Source organism: Syngnathus scovelli, chromosome 2, assembly GCF_024217435.2.
Source record: "Syngnathus scovelli strain Florida chromosome 2, RoL_Ssco_1.2, whole genome shotgun sequence".
NCBI classification, from domain to species: domain Eukaryota; kingdom Metazoa; phylum Chordata; class Actinopteri; order Syngnathiformes; family Syngnathidae; genus Syngnathus; species Syngnathus scovelli.
The window spans coordinates 2,312,254-2,327,777 of record NC_090848.1 but is presented as its reverse complement, the minus strand read 5'-3'; the positions used below and the strand labels follow the sequence as shown (position 1 = coordinate 2,327,777).

The 15,524-nt window shown below is 46.3% G+C and overlaps 1 protein-coding gene and 1 non-coding gene across 9 annotated transcripts; one reads left to right on the top strand and one right to left on the bottom strand.

Annotated features, from left to right (window-relative positions):
* Window positions 1-1,082: 1,082 nt before the first annotated feature.
* LOC125988462 (CLIP-associating protein 1-A) lies at window positions 1,083-15,084 on the bottom strand. Of its 8 annotated transcripts, XM_049753711.2 has the most exons (39): window positions 14,847-15,084; window positions 13,778-14,195; window positions 12,123-12,201; window positions 11,936-12,039; window positions 11,748-11,839; window positions 11,547-11,622; window positions 11,284-11,381; window positions 11,140-11,210; window positions 9,801-9,923; window positions 9,653-9,729; window positions 9,490-9,582; window positions 9,279-9,424; window positions 9,077-9,212; window positions 8,920-8,990; window positions 8,588-8,647; window positions 8,097-8,174; window positions 7,851-8,018; window positions 7,722-7,768; window positions 7,440-7,637; window positions 7,217-7,312; window positions 6,973-7,152; window positions 6,601-6,705; window positions 6,200-6,297; window positions 6,081-6,104; window positions 5,656-5,888; window positions 5,473-5,536; window positions 5,105-5,268; window positions 4,805-5,027; window positions 4,552-4,641; window positions 4,162-4,305; window positions 3,985-4,091; window positions 3,708-3,855; window positions 3,447-3,630; window positions 3,318-3,371; window positions 3,048-3,256; window positions 2,800-2,928; window positions 2,533-2,739; window positions 2,337-2,453; window positions 1,083-2,263 (listed from the first exon to the last, which is right to left on the bottom strand). In XM_049753711.2, the coding sequence occupies exons 2-39, from the start codon at window positions 13,988-13,990 to the stop codon at window positions 2,180-2,182; spliced, it is 4,590 nt and encodes a 1,529-aa protein (XP_049609668.1). In that variant the 5' UTR covers window positions 13,991-14,195; window positions 14,847-15,084; the 3' UTR covers window positions 1,083-2,179. The 8 variants fall into 8 exon arrangements, with proteins under 8 accessions (XP_049609668.1, XP_049609667.1, XP_049609669.1 ...); XM_049753710.2 differs by having other exon boundaries at window positions 3,318-3,630; XM_049753712.2 differs by lacking the exon at window positions 4,552-4,641 and having other exon boundaries at window positions 3,318-3,630.
* LOC125989527 (U4atac minor spliceosomal RNA) lies at window positions 12,808-12,937 on the top strand. The gene has a single exon (XR_007488704.1). It is a non-coding gene; the product is annotated as a U4atac minor spliceosomal RNA (small nuclear RNA).
* Window positions 15,085-15,524: the final 440 nt, after the last annotated feature.

Below are 15,524 nucleotides of genomic sequence, written 5' to 3'. Positions count from 1 at the left end.
TGCACGAGTGTGTTTCAAGATGAAGGTGCCAGCTAGTAACCAACAGGTCCTGTATAAGGAAATTGTCAGAAGCTACCTAAGGTATCTTCAAATGAACAGGAACAGCCACCTGAGATTGAAACATTCCTTCAAAGAATCTTTAAATGACGCAAACACACAAGATCTCCAGAATATTTCAATGGTAAAGTAGCAGAGCAGATCTTCCTCATAAGCTAAATTCTACAAAACTTGTCCTCACTGGGTCTACAGGTGGGCTGAAGCCTTGCCCAGGTGAACCCACACCATAAAGGACAGAACAGCCAAAGAAGGCCGCAACTTGGAGAATAAATACTTTTTGGGTAAAACTGCTAAAATAATGCAACTAATATCATTCTTGTATTGAGAGTGCATGGTGGGCAAGAGAGCGTCCATTTTGTCAAATTCAACAATTTGGATTAGAAAGAAATATGTTCATACCTACACCTTCATGAAATGACATTACAGGATATTTGATCGCGTGTTATGAATTATTATTGTTATTATTCGGTAAACTCGGATAACTTACGTGAGTTCCACAAGCCGAAGTAGACGTAATTGTGAAAACCGGCCCGGATGAGTTTGTTTGAAGGGAATCTGGGCAGCAAAGTTTGCCGCCATGTCAAAGCAGCTGTCGCGGTGCATCCTGGGACTTGTAGTTTAATTCAGTGGTTGGGGTGGCCTGTCCAAGTGTTGATACAATTCTACAATTTTGTACTAATTATAAATATATTTAATTATTTTTATAATAATATATTCTACTTCCCAATTTCGTAAAATGGCAACAATACGCAGTGGTATTTTTTTTCTTGAGGATATTTCGACGACAGCGTATAAACTCAGTTAGAATCTGCAACGTCAGAGTTTACGAACAAAGAATAAGCCGATAAATTTCTAAAATGTTTTACCAAATGTAAACATGAGTAAAACAAGATCATAAAGAAAAAAAAAAAAGAAAAATCCACCAAGTCCGTTCGTTACATTGTTGCAACACTTCGAGCTCAAAGCGCCATCTGCCGGTGGGACTTAATCATTGCTGACTGATTGATAAAGAAAAGGAATCAATGACAAGTCTGATCTTTTATTTAAGTTTCACTTGTGATGTAACAAATACTTGCAGTAGTCTGCGGAATATAAATATAGTCATGTGTGACGGGTAGAAGCATGCGTGTAGGTGCAAAGGAATTTCATCAGCAACATACTAACAGGTTGTCTTTACTCGCAAAGTTCATGTTTCTTTCTCCAAGGCGGACTTAGTTCAGGAAAAAAAGAGGCGTCTAACTAAAGGCACGCGTATAAGATGAAAGTGAAAATGGAACATTCAAACATGGCCGTGGAAACCGTGGCGGCCCGTCGGTCACTTTAAAAATGTGTGATGGCAGGATGTGCATCAAACCAGTGATTCGGTCCCTCGAAACATTAAGTGTCATTTTTAAAAAGTCAGTTTTAGTCTTCATTCTCCAGATGTTTCATTTTCACGTCTCACGTCACAATGACCTCCACAGGGTAGCTGGAGGTCATTGTCACCTCAGCGAGCTTTTCCACTGATTGTCAACCTCACATGATTTCAAAGTTCAAGAACAACTTTTCATAACTTTGCAAGTATTTCAGCTTTAGTGCTATTGACCTTTTTTTTTTTTTTAGTGGAATTTCCGAAAAACATTTACAGTGGTCTGAACTTCGTGGTTCAACAGTAACTGGACTATTCTGCTAAGGGCTGCTAAGCTCGGGACGGCACTGCAGAAGATGGTCTTAGTGGAATACAACAAGTTCATCGGTGATACATTTTTAGGTGTTTTGCCGAGATTTTTTTTTCTGACAGGAAGCAAAATTAAAAGACGTGCGTAACGATTTTTCACGAGAGAATCTCGGGGTCACTCGAGTGTTAGTTATATGTGGAAGCACGGAATGTTTTTTTTTTTATTTTTTTTTTTACGAATGTTGTACCCTTCAAATCATTGGCCAGCCAAGTGATCCTCTGGAAGACACACGCCAGCAGGGGGCAGCAGATTCAGCTCCTGGGGACTTTTGCTTAGCCACGTGGGCCACTCATCTTCTGCTTCCATCAAGCTCACGGCTGATTTTTTTTTTTGCTGTGTGATAGCAGGACGTATGAAATGGCAGAATGAATATCAAAATGGCGGGTGAAGGTTTTGAAAGCAGGTTAGTAGGAAGAGATGTCGGAGGAGCTGCTGCTATTGCTGGTGGAGGTCTGGGCCCTCTTGATGTACAGGTTGAGCAGTTTCATCTGGAAAGGAAACATCAGCACAGGTTGAGGAGCAGCTGGTGGCTTGCCGTGATGGGTCGATGTCGGGAATTACCTTGCTACCGGTGAGCTGAGACAGGAAGGGCTTGAGCTCCTCGCCGATCACGGCGTAGATGGCCACGAGGCAGAAGACGCTGGCCTTCCTCACGCTGCTTTCCGTGTCGTCGTAGCCCTGCGCCGGCAGAACGCATTTAACCCACGGAAGCCAGACGGCTGAGAAGATTGAGCTGGATTGAGAAGTTCCGCTTCACCTGCAGTAGACCCGGAATGATGTCGTGCAGCAGCTGAAGCAACGGCTCCTTTGTGATGCGTTCCACCGCCCTGGTTTGCATCTTGATGGCGGCCAGGTTGATGGGATAGTCGGCCGTCTGGACGATGGGGCAAAGCACCTTGATGCACTGCTCCGGCTGGATGGAGCAGGCCAGCGTGGACGCGGCCTCCTCCGACGCACGCACCACCTTCGACACACGGATACCATGACTCGTCCCGATCGAACACACGGCGCCGTTTGCACTCACCTCCTTGTGCGAATCTTTATGAGCCTCCAGTGTCTTCATTATGGTGAGTTCGGCGTAGTTCTTGAAGCGACCCGGTTGGTTTCTCAGGATCTCCTTCAGGACTCTCAAGGACAGGGCCCGGATCATGTGCTGAGCAGAGTCCGAAATGAAAATGCTGCGACTTGACTCAAAGTGGCTCAAAACGCTCAGCATCAAAAAAAGGTTCAATCTCATTTTATCTTGGACCTGGTGGTTCTTCTACCACTTACGTCTTTGTCTCCCAGCATCTCCAGAAGAAGCAGCAACATGGTCTTGAAGTGCTCGTCCCAAACCACCTGCACGTCCTCCCGTGCCACCTTGAGAAGCTCCAGCAGGGTGGCGCGGCGCTCCTCCACGCTACGTTCCTCGGTGGCACACTCGCCCGCCGGGCCCTGCGAAAGCTCCTTCAGCAGCTCTCCCACCAGCTGCTCGGTAACTCCTGCCAAAGATCACGTCGTCAGCCCAATTCTGTGAGTTGTGACTTCAAAATATGCATCTACCTGGGATATTTCTGGGGTTCTGGATCTTGTTTTTGGCAGACTCGTGCTGGCGTCCTGCAGGTGACGACAGGAGATGAATTTTAGTCTCGTGTAAAAATGTTCTCGATGGAAAACTCGTGAGTAACGCACCGTTGAGCCGCAGCTCCATGCTGTCGTAGTTGTGCGGGTTGTATTCTCGGAAACGCTGCATCGTGAACGAGCGTGGCGAAGGGGTGTTCAGTAACGACGTCTTGTTGTCCAGAGCCGTTCGCCCGGCCTCCATCGAATCACCGTAAAGTTTGAGGTTAGAGTGCGAAGGAGAACCACCTTCAACCTATGGAAGAAGAATAGATGATTAGTATCGAGTTGGTGGCATCAGTGTAGAAGAATAAGATGAACGGTGTGGTCCACCCCAAGGTCTCGCATTCCATCTCGCTTGTACAGCTCCATGTGTTCTTCTTGGCTGCGGAAGCTGAAGTTCTGGATGGCTTCAGTGACGCCACGGAGGGAACTGTAGATCTCTTCAGAGTTCAGGTTCTCACTATCGCACTCCAGCATGCTGAGGGAACATTTTAATGGATGACCAAGATCTTGTGTTCATTCATAATAATAAAAGCCGCCGAGTATTCGACCCGAAAGGTAGCTTGCAAAATATTTGATGCCATCTTCTGCAGATCGGAAAACATACCTGGGAGAAAGCCCTCCTTGCGAGTAGGTGGTGGGAGATGTCAGCGGGCTGCTTCGGCTGCTGGACTGGCGCGGAGTCGTTCGACCCGTCGAGCTGCCGGGAGACGCCTGCGCAACACGTTCGTTCGTCTCAGGAAAAAACTGAAATACGCATTTACGTGTGGCGGGATGGCGTTACCATGGCGATGCCGCTCGTGCTCCTCAGGTGGTTGTGTAACAGCTTGGTGGTGCCATCTTGGAAGGTTTTGGGCAAAGCGCCGAGGAGCATGGTGAACTCGGGCGTGTTGAGTTCGAACAGGGCGATGAGCACCACTTGGGCCGCCTGCACGAAAGCATGGAGGCACTTTATGAGACTCACTGCTCACTTTTGGAGCATCTCAAAGCTGGTGCTAAAATCATTTGATGAAGCTGGGCAAGGAGTTGCAAAAAGTCTTGGAAACTTTCCATGGGAATTCAAATGCACATAACTTTATTTATACTTGAATATGATTCGCAGCTAAATTTCCCATGGAAATTATCAGAAACAAAAATGGAGAAGCAGATGTAAACATGTCATGCTGTTTTCTACCTGCTTGCACCTCTCCTCCAGGTTGCCCTCTCCAGGCAGAGAGGCCACGGTGCCGGCTCGGCCGGACAAATCCTCCCAGTTATGAAGGGTCTGGGGGTTTATTGAATGAAATAAATGCTGATTGCGGAAACAAATCCAGATGTGAAAACGAAAAAAAAGCGTGCAACCAAACTAGAACAAAAACAAATATGGAGAATGTAGAAGAAACTGAAAAATGTGGGGAAAGAGGACGGCGAGATCTAAACGGGTCTACCTTGCGGACATCGGAACTTTTGGGTTCGGTGGTCCACGTGATGATGCGCGAGACGGCCAGGCGCGTCTCGCTGGTGTTGACAAAGTCGGCCGGGTCCATCCGCCGGGCTAGCGCCTCGATGTAGCGCAGAATGGCCACCTTGACCTTCAAGTTGGGCGTCTGGGTCTGATCCACGATGAAGCGCATCAGGATGTTGAACTGCTGCTCGTACGGGAAGGATTCGCTGGAGGAGACAAAAAAAACAAGCGTCTCATCCAACTGTTCCAACTCGTTTCCGTTCCAATCGCGTCTTATCCACACCAGGTGACATCCAGCGCCTTTTGAACTTTGGCCTGGACGGAGCCCAGGAGGTCAGCGCCCATTTTCTTCAGCAGCTGGGTGAGTAGGATGAAAAGCCAGTCGAGTAGATCTTCCCGGTGCAGAACAATGAAGTCCACCAGAGTCTCCAGGAACATGCTGAAGACCTGAGGGCGTTACAGGACAAAGATCAGTGTTTAGCGTGGTCGGTGAGCGAGCGAGCGATGGAGAAGAGCAAAAACTTACTCTCTGGTGAGTCCACACAAGTGAGGAGCCATGCCAACATAAAATGACAAGTTAGTTGTTAAACAAGACCTGATGGATGATGCCACCATGACTGGGATGGACGCTTTGTATTTCATGGGTGTTACCTTGCTGTGAGGATCTGCAAACATCCTGGTGAAGATCTCGCAGAGTCTCTTCAGCTCCACGCGACTGAGAGAGACACACGGGTTTGGGTTGGATTTTATAAAATGCTGACTCCAGAAAGGAAGTGAGATAATCAAGTTTTTTTTTTTTTAAATGTTCTCAAGCCAGCCTTTGAAGTTCCTAACCTGAGCATAATATGGCTCCTCAGCACGTTCTGCAGTCCCAGCAGGCCCTCCTTTCTCTCCGACCAATTGGCGCTGGCGCAGTGGTTGAGGATTTCAGCCACGTCGTCGGTATGACGCACGGCGCCGTTGCGGGAGCCGTACGAGCGTTCCGAACAGGCGCTGGAGGCGTCGCTGTTGGCGTCGTCGTCGGAGAACATACCCGGCGATTCAAAATGGCGGCGCACTGAGCGTTGCTGCAGAAAGAAGAGTCACACAGTTTGATGCTGCTGCTGACGTCTTTTCCGAGATCGGTCGTGCTTCTCATGCGGTGAGAAATATCGGCAGCTATCGTATTAGAACTGGGACGGGTTGTTAATCACAGATCCGTGATCTGATTGACACGATATGAAGATGTTCCATGCTCATGCACACATCAACACTTGTACCTTACTCCTCGACTCTCCTAAGAGCTGAAATGTACAAAAGTCCAGGAGGGAGGAAATCAATTTTCCGACGTACGTCATAATCGATTCCAAGAAACATTTTTTTCGGAAAAGCTTCTCACCAGAGCATCAGCGACCGCCGCTTCCACCTCGGTGCCCGTGTTGAGAATCCTCATGGCGTTGACGGAGGCCGAGATCCGAGCCTGGTGGGACAGACGGTCTGACGGCAAAAGAGAGAAAAATTTAATAATCAGAAAAAAGTCAAACTCAATAAGTGCGAATTGCTGGAGCGGATCAGAGATTTAACATCATTGATAAGGCGACAATTGATTTTGAGTCGGAGCGATCGATCGTAGTTTCACACACTGAAGCAAAAGATGACACCCAACCATGCAGGAAATCAAACGACCGGGACAAAGAAGAGAATGTTCAGGAAAAGACATTTAGCAACGGTAGTATTTGATTTCTTGACGTACACCTGCTGGGCGGGCGGGGTGACCAATGTGAGCGAGCGCTTACTCACCCAGGGGGGAGAAACCCCTGGAGGGGCTGGTGTCACGGCTGCTCTCGCGACTGGTTTCGCGGCTGCAGCCCTGACTCATACTGAGACGAGGGATTCGGCTCCGTGCTGGAGTGGTGAGAGACAGACAGACAGGCGGGCGGACGGACAGACAGACAGACAGACAGAAGCGCAGGGCGAGAGTTTAGCGGCAAGCGTCGGCTCTTAAGCACGTTGAGCTATGCGGGGGGAGCGTTAGTCATGCGAGACAAGAAAGAGAGTGTTAACTGCACGGGAAGGAACAACAAGTCTCGGCGTATCTTTTGCCCTCAACGAGAGACTCATTCCGATTGGATTGTGGATTTGCCGCGGAGATGATTTGGAAGCAGTCCTTACCAGAGCCCGATCTGGTGGGGCTGGTCTCCCGACTACATCCCTGGCTGCGGTGGCCTCGTGGGCGCCGACTGTTACTCAGCCCGCTGCTGGCGGGCGCGGGAGAGTTGCCCACGGGCACCCTGACCATCCTGCCGTGGGTAGAGCCCAGGATTCGTCCCGGGGAACCGGACCTGCTGCCGGCTAAAGCGCGGAAGTTCAGATCAGGCAAGTCGACGGCGTGGTTGTTTTATTTCGGCGTCCTTACGTTGGGACTGCGAGACCACTTTCCCTTTGCTGCGGCCCCGACCGTCGGGCACTGACGGACGCTTTCCCGTGCTGGTCTTCTGCGTTCGGACGCGACCTAGAAAGTCCGAAGAGAGGCATGTAGCTTAGCATCTGCTTTAACAAACCGTCTGACCGGCTAAAGAGCCCAGGAAAGACACATAAGGGGGTTAAAGGTCAGGAATTGGCAGGTGAGGAAAACTCACCGAGCGAAGCGTAAGATCCAGGAGGGAGCGCGGAGGCGGAGCTAAAGGACGAAGGGGAACCTTGCACCGCCGAGGCTACCGTGGGCATCCGGGTGCGGGCGCTGGCTGCCGCGTTGACGTCCACGTCGCTGCAGGAACGCTGGAGGGTGCCGGGGGAGGAGGTGCCGGTGGGGGGTCGAGAGGATTTTGACGATTTGGCTAAAAAAGAATGATCAGGAAAAAATGTTGAACTACTTGATGTGGGCTGTTTGTGATTAGGTTGAAACGAGATCACGCTCTTACGTTTGGCCACGCTTCTCCCGGCGTTGCTTCTCGGAGACAAATTTCGACTAGAAACGGCGACGACGAAGCAAAAACGTGAAAAGACACATAAAGGAAGAGCTGCATCGAATTGAACTTTAAAGATCTCACTTCAGGCTCTCCTGTGAGGAGGATGAGGAGTGATCAGATGGAGGAAGTGACATCAAAGTATCGCCGCTCCGCAAGTGAGCCTGCAAAGCTTTTTGATAAGACGACTCCAAGCGCTGGAAGAGTTGCTCCGCCTCCCGACTGAAGTGGCTTTGGAAATTCCAGTAACACCTGCGGGGACGCCGCCGGATGTCATTTTGGGACTCCGAATCAACAGTGATGAAAACAAAATAAATGTTCCGCACTTACTTCCTGGCCAAGGAGCGCACCTCAGCATCTGCGTCGTGAATACCTTTCTTTAGCGTTTCCATCAACACGCCGACGTGCCTGTCGGGTCACACATCAACACATAGCTGTGTGAACGACTCTCCAGGACACACACACACACACAATCCGAGAGCTCCCCTGGTATGGACGTTCAGCTCACATTTCCCCCAAGCGGCAGTGATGGCGGCAGCCATGCAGAAATACAATGTGTCTTTTACACAGGCAGCCTCCCCTCCCCTCCCCCCTGCCAGATTTAGTGTCATGTTACCATGACAGAATCACCCCCCCGCCGATGTCAGCACTTTCACTCGGTAGAATTGTCACTCGTGCTGCTTTTACTGCGGGACTGCAACTAATGATTATTTTAATAATTAATTTATCTGTATCTTATTCGCTTAAGAATTAATCAAGTAGAATAAAAGACAAACTATGGATCAAGCTTTCGTCATCACACATCGGTCAGGTTTCCTCACCTCTCCAGAGAGTTTGTGTGCCACTCCTTCAGTTGCAGGTCCAAGAAGTCATAGCATCGCCTGGGACACACACACACACACACACGCACACACAGCAAAAAAAGATTTGTTACATACGATTAATTCTATTCTTTTGTTTGAAAATAAAATAATATACACATATATATATATATATCATCATCATCATCATCATCATATTGATCATATATATTTGAAAATAAAATATAAACATTAAAATATATATATATATATAAATAAAAAATTGAAAGTAAAATATAAGTATTTTTAAACTGACAGACAAATTTAATCTTTTCAACTTTTTTGTTGCTAACCTTCTGACAGCCACAGACTTGGAGATGCAGTTGCTGGTGATGATCGGGATCAGACGAGGGTAGTGTGTGTGCTGCAAAACACACACACACAGTCAGTTCATTCGTGCCATGTTGCGCTCATTTTGAGAACATCAATTTTCAAGAAGCGGAGAAGTACTTTAAGTATGAGGCGGATGGCAGCCACACCGGAGGTGGCCATGACTTTGGCACTATTGGGGACCAGGTTCAGGAGACTCGGCATGATGGCTTCGGCGGCGTGATCAAAGCGGCTGCCGAGCAGTGAGGACAGGTATCTGCAGAAGACAAGCAACTTAGACTTGACTGAACATTTTGTGCATCAAGATTTGAGGTGGTCATACCCCAGAGTGATACAGGCTTCCCGAACCACCTGCGAACGCAGATCCTTGGCTGACAGTACGAACGCCGCCTCCAGGAGGCGGAGCTGCTGCGGGAAGCCGTCAAACTCTGCCGCTCCGGCCAACATCAGCGAGCGCACCTTCTTCAGCTGAAAGGGTCCGACGAAGCCATGAAGCGCGGTCGACGACATCGACTCCAAAAATGACCACTTACCGCAGCAACTCGGAGCTCCCAGTCGCGCTTGTCATCCGAGAGTACGTCTCGGATTTTGACCATGGCCTCCTCCACCTCCCTGTTGGAGTAAATCTGACGGAGAACATGCGATCAGCTGATTGTGTGGCGGACAAACATATAGAAAATCTCGACTCGAACGAACCTGCATAGTGGGAACGTCGTCAAAGGCCTGAATGAAGTCAGCCTCGTCCACCGCGCCAGCAGTGGAACCATCTCTCCCTGCAACCGACAAAAACACAGTTGGTGACCTCATTGATTTTTATCTCAGTGGAAAAAAATAAAGCTCTGACCTGCTGATTTGGAAACTGGGCGTCGCAACGAACCCACGCCGGTCTTCCTCCCGGCCAATTCTCCTTTGGATGAGGACGAAGAGCAGCCACCGTCCAGCGAATCGCCATCCTCAGAGTTTTTATCTGGGGCAGGGGGGAAAGGTGAAAAGTCACACGGGGAAGATCAGGCACAAGTGTGCATCTCAACAATGTGGCGTGGGCAGGCGAGCGTGCCGTGCCCTGTCTGCATTTCTAATGAAAACGTTCCACAAGCAAGAGGACAAGCACATTCCTCCAGCCACAATCACAACAATCAAACTACTGTCACCGGTGATGACAAACTCATTTCGAGGACAGACCACAAACATGGCTAACAAAGGTCAGCAAACACGAGCCATTTTTTTTGCAACTCCGCCCGACATGCTCACACCCAAACACGCAACCGCTCTTTTCCCTTCCTGAACTGTCAGCCAGAGCACAAAGATGGGGATGCTCCTCCCCTGGTGTCTAAAACTACACAGTATGCTTTAAAAAAAAAAAAAAAAACAGCCAGACTGCCAGGCTTCATCACATCCTTTATCATCTAACAGCCCCTTCCACTCCTTCATAATTTGCTTCTCTTGGCAATCAAGAGCGCTCACAGGAACAGATCCGCCTGCAGACCAGTTTCCTCAGCATGCCGACAGTCAGGTGGTCCCGGCAGTCCTCCGCGGTCCTCTCATCTCCGGGAGGGAAATGGAGTCAGCCCGCTCGCCCCCCACCCTCTCATATTGAAGTCATTATTCCCGAGCAACACATGGAGACCACACGCCGACCTCAGCAAACACGCACGGCGGCGCGGTTGGTGATGGAGAGAGCAGGAAGTGTGGGTGGAGACAATGGGAGGTGTATGAACGCGAGATTCGCTTGTGGGCGGAGCCAAACAGAGGGGCGGCCATTGTGTGTGCGCCTCCGGGAAGGAGGAGGAGGATGGAGAGCGAGAGTGTGTGTCAGCGGCCGTCGAGCAGCTATCACAACACACACTGCAAAATGCAATATGATGACAAAGAAAGTCAAATCCCACAAATGTGACAAAAAGTCTCTCTTTGCTGAAAGAGGATGAATGGCAACGCCCTGAATTTACCGCAAACGACCAACAAGGGGCGCTGTTACTAAGCTGTGACGCGTCCAACAAATCCACCAACGATATTTTACGATTTGATCACGTCATTGCCAGGCATTATAAAAGCAATCATCTCCGTGGTTGAATGATTACAACCACGCGTCCTCTTTATGTTTCAAGTCAAATCACGAACATTGCAAGAGAAATGACATCCACCCAAAAAAAAAAAAAAAAAGCAAACAGATGATTAAATCCTACCTGACACAGGGGACAGGACCATGTTCCCTGACCTTTGGACCTCATCAAATTTACTAAAGATGACATTCAACCTGAGGAAAAAAAATCGGCACGTTAATGGGCCGCTGTGAATGAAGCGTTGACGTGTGGCGTGTAGAAACACACCGCGACTGAGGTAGGCCCTTCTTTCCCAGGTCGATCCTCACTCGCTCACCGACGTGGCGGTAGATCTCAACCAGACAGCCCATGGCTCCATCGCGCACCTAACAAAATAATTGTACAGGTTATTATTCACAATATTATGTTGCAGTATGGAATTAATAATCTGTGTTCAATTTCTTCTGTTGCAATAATAATAATAATATGCAATAAAATAACTTTAGCAGAAGGCAAGGACAAAATATCTTCAGAGGAAAGTCATGTTGTACCTGACTTGTGGGATCTCCTAGGAGATTACAAATGTGAGGAACTATTTTGCTAAGTGTCAGGCTCTGCGAACCAAACCTGAAGAAAATTGTGAAAAAAAGACGATATAAATATATAAACAAGAACTTTTTTAAAAGTATGAAAATGATTTGAACTCAATTTTAATTGGTAAAGACAAGAGTTCCATCATGATGTAAGCTTACACATTTAAGGTGGAGATGAGACAAAGGCAGAGTCCTTCTCGAGTTCGGTTGTTCTTATGTTTGAAGCCTCCCATCATGCGCTCCCAAACATACTGACATGGCAGAAAAAAAAAAGGAATTCATCTTCAAAAATGACACTTGACAGTTGACATTCTATTACGTGCATGCAAATATTATTCCCCCCTCACCTGTGGGTTGGCAGCCTGGTCCATGATTTTAAGTAGAAGTGCTTGGTCCTGGTCACGCACTTGATCCTTGGCATCTCCTAGACGATCCATTAAACTGGGAAGAACTGGGGGGAAAAAAAACCCAGATGTCCCCACACATGATTTGTAGTTTTATTTCTAAAATGTTTCAAAGTGTCAAAAGGCTCACCTGTTCCAACCTGTGTTCTGAATTTTTCCTGCAGTCTGCTGACTAATGCCGACAGAAGGTCCATCCCCAACAAAACCACCTAATACACACACATTAGCACATAAAAAAACACCCCTTGAATGACTAAAACACACATAAATAAGATATTTAATATTCATTCACGGCATCAGTACAAGAGCTGATTATTATCGATTACTTTATTATTATCATAATTATTATTGTAGTAATAGTTTTTTAATTGTAAAAAAGACATTTTGGTCTTTTGTCCACTTTGGTTAGTACTTTATTCATCTACAAACTTACTATTGTATATATTTGTATTTACAAATTCCAACTATTTTTGAATATCGTGTATTATTTCAGTACTAAGTTTTGTTTTTTTACTTTTTAGTGGAGTAACCTCATTCCATAAAATGCATCTAAAATACCACCGCTAGAGGGCAGAAGCGTAAACGAGTTGAAAGCTACGCGGCATTATGGGTAACAATATAAAACCTGGACTTTTAAAACAGTGGAGTCCAGAATTAACGCTTGTTTCTTACAAACACAATATTATTTCCGTATTTTGGAGTCTACAAGCAAATAAGTTAAGTAAATAAATAAGTTGGGTGTGACGTCATCAAAAACCGTGAGTGAGTTCATTGCCCACATTGCATTAGTCTCCGACCGGGACCGCGCACGCGCATCCATCCTCGTCATGGGGTGAACGGGAAACTCAATGAACGTCTAGTGAGAGTTTCCCTGCTGACACCATAACACAACACTTACGCATCTCCCGAATCTCAGATTCGGGTTCTGGTGCAATTTTTGGAAACTCCTGCACACCTCAACGTGCAATAAATACCCGAGACGTGAATGAAACAACCGCCTGCCGGTAGACGGCAGAACTGCACGAATGTCACAAATATAGCCAAGTAAACGCATTTTCCACTATTCGTGGCATTTCTGATGAGTTCCGATTATTCCATGACGCCTTTTGACATGTCAATCCAGCCTGAAAACGTTGATTAACTGTCTGCCATTTCATAAATTAAAAATAGTCGTTAAGCATCTTGCATTTATTCTGTCAATCGAAATTTTGTTTTCACTTGTCACTTTTGTGTGTGGGTTTATCTTGATTGTGATTTTATCTAGTTTTTGAATAATCCTTTCTTTGCCTCTTTGGATGTCCTTTGTGTAGAAATAATATAAAAATACACTCTTGTGACCATTATATAAAAAAAATCAAATAACAAAATCTATTGGCAATTTTTGAGTTGCCTCTATGGGCAGGGAGGGAAGAAAGAGAGTGTCAGCGTGCTTAATTCTTGCACGCCTTGTCAAACACGTGCACACACACACACACACACACACACACACGCACGGCCAGTGTTCCCAATTTTGCGTGTCTGAAGCTGCAAAGGGGACAAGGCTCTAGTGGCTGTGAGCTTAATTTATCACCACCATTAGCCCAAATTCATCTAGGACTGGCACTTCATCGTTCTTCTCATGAATGTTACAGATCACTTATTCCAAGTGCCGTATAAAACTTATTTACTCCAAATAACGTGGCTCGCTTTATCGGTCAATGTCAGCCACTTGGAATGACAAATCTATTTAAGAGTGTCAATCTGATGTGGATTAAGATGGTCGATTCAAGTGTGGAAAAAACTGACCTTGAAGTGACTGGAGTTGACCCAAGAGCTGGCCAACGCCTCCACCATTCTATCCAGGGTACCCTGGTCCTGCTCAAGATCTGGACATTTGTCCTCTTGCAGGATAAGCTCCACCATCTCCTGGCCCGCCTGCAGCCTCTTGCTCAGGTCCTTGAGCATCACCTGCTGCAGCAAATATTCCGGGGCCATCACCTCCTCCTCCTCCTCAGCCATTGGAGGGGAATGGACAAGCGCACGCCAACTTCCAGCGAGCTCCTCTTCTCACGTTCAGTCCAACAAAGTCCTGATAGCTGACGAGTCTCTCTGTCGTGTTTTTAAGCCAGTTACGGTTTTAAGGAGGCAGCTGGCGTTACTGGCAGAGTCCCCGTGAATGCCATAATCCCCCACTTGATGGTCCAATTCGCTCTCCTGTGTGATTCTGCTTGAGGACATGAAAAAATAACTAAGTTAGTGAATGAAGGTTGATAGTTAAAGTAATGCTATGTCCATTAAAACAGGATTTTAAAAAAAATCATAATACATGAGCATCTGATATGTGTTCAAACTCCCTTTACATTTAAATCTGTTTTAAAAATTATATTTTACAGCTGTTTCAGTTAGTTTTAAATAAATCCAATACATTGTCAATATTTCTGTTCTTCACGTGTGTGATTTTATTATTAAAATGTAATCATATTTGTAATTTTTTAACCTGTTTAAAACACAAGGGATTTGTTTTATGTAGGAATTCTCCATACAATACACATAATATGCCGTTGAATACAAGTTTGGCTACTCGTGACTTTCAGGGTGAACTTGTTAATTAGTTCTTTTGAGAGTTAACAGGATAAAATTCAAGTATTTGCGCCACCGTTAGTTGTCTCGGATAGTTTGTTTAGCCGCTAGCTTCCCAGCTAGCAAAGCAGCTAAGCACCGTACGCAGCCTTGGAGCTAAAGTGGCGCAAGTCAGCATTAGCTTAGTTACATTTTAGTTGGATACGCGGCGTGAATTACTCACATAATTATGCGGCGTGGCGTGTATATAAATTATAAATGAATACAGTGACACTCTGGAAATTTACGCACTCACCGGATGGACCAAAGTCAGAAGTGGCGACGCTGCTTCCGTTCATTCAAATCGCAGCCCGTCACATAATTGGACTCATATGCAAAGAATAATCGAATTATTTACATGTCTTTTAAACCGTTATTTTTCCGTAGTTAAAGGCAGTTAAACGCAAGAAAATAGCCATTTTCCAGGCAAAAATAAAAGTTTGGCCTGCATCGTGTGCCGTAGGAAAAGTAGCTGGGAATGCTGCAGAAGGGCGACACCTTCTGGCAAGATCTGGCCGGCCGGCAATGTGGGCGGTCCAGCTGTCTAACCTTTTGTTTGATTGGACGTTTTACTATGACGTCTGCCGCACTTCCTTATACGTCAGCTTCCTTCCACGTTCAAACTATTGCCATAAATCTTGGATATCTCTCCCAAAGTCAGATCGGGATAGATAGACTCCAGCTCCAGGACTTGAATGAAGATAATTAGCTGCATTAAAAAAAAAATAATAAAAAAAATTATATATATATATATATATAAATAAATAAATAAATAAATAAATAAATAAATAAATAAATAAATAAATAAATAAATAAATAAATAAATATTTATCTTGCTCAATGTCATGGGACGGACAGATTAATCCCGTCTGAGTGATGAAAGTGCTAGATAAACCTTTTTTTAGTTTATAATAATAATAATAATAATAATAAT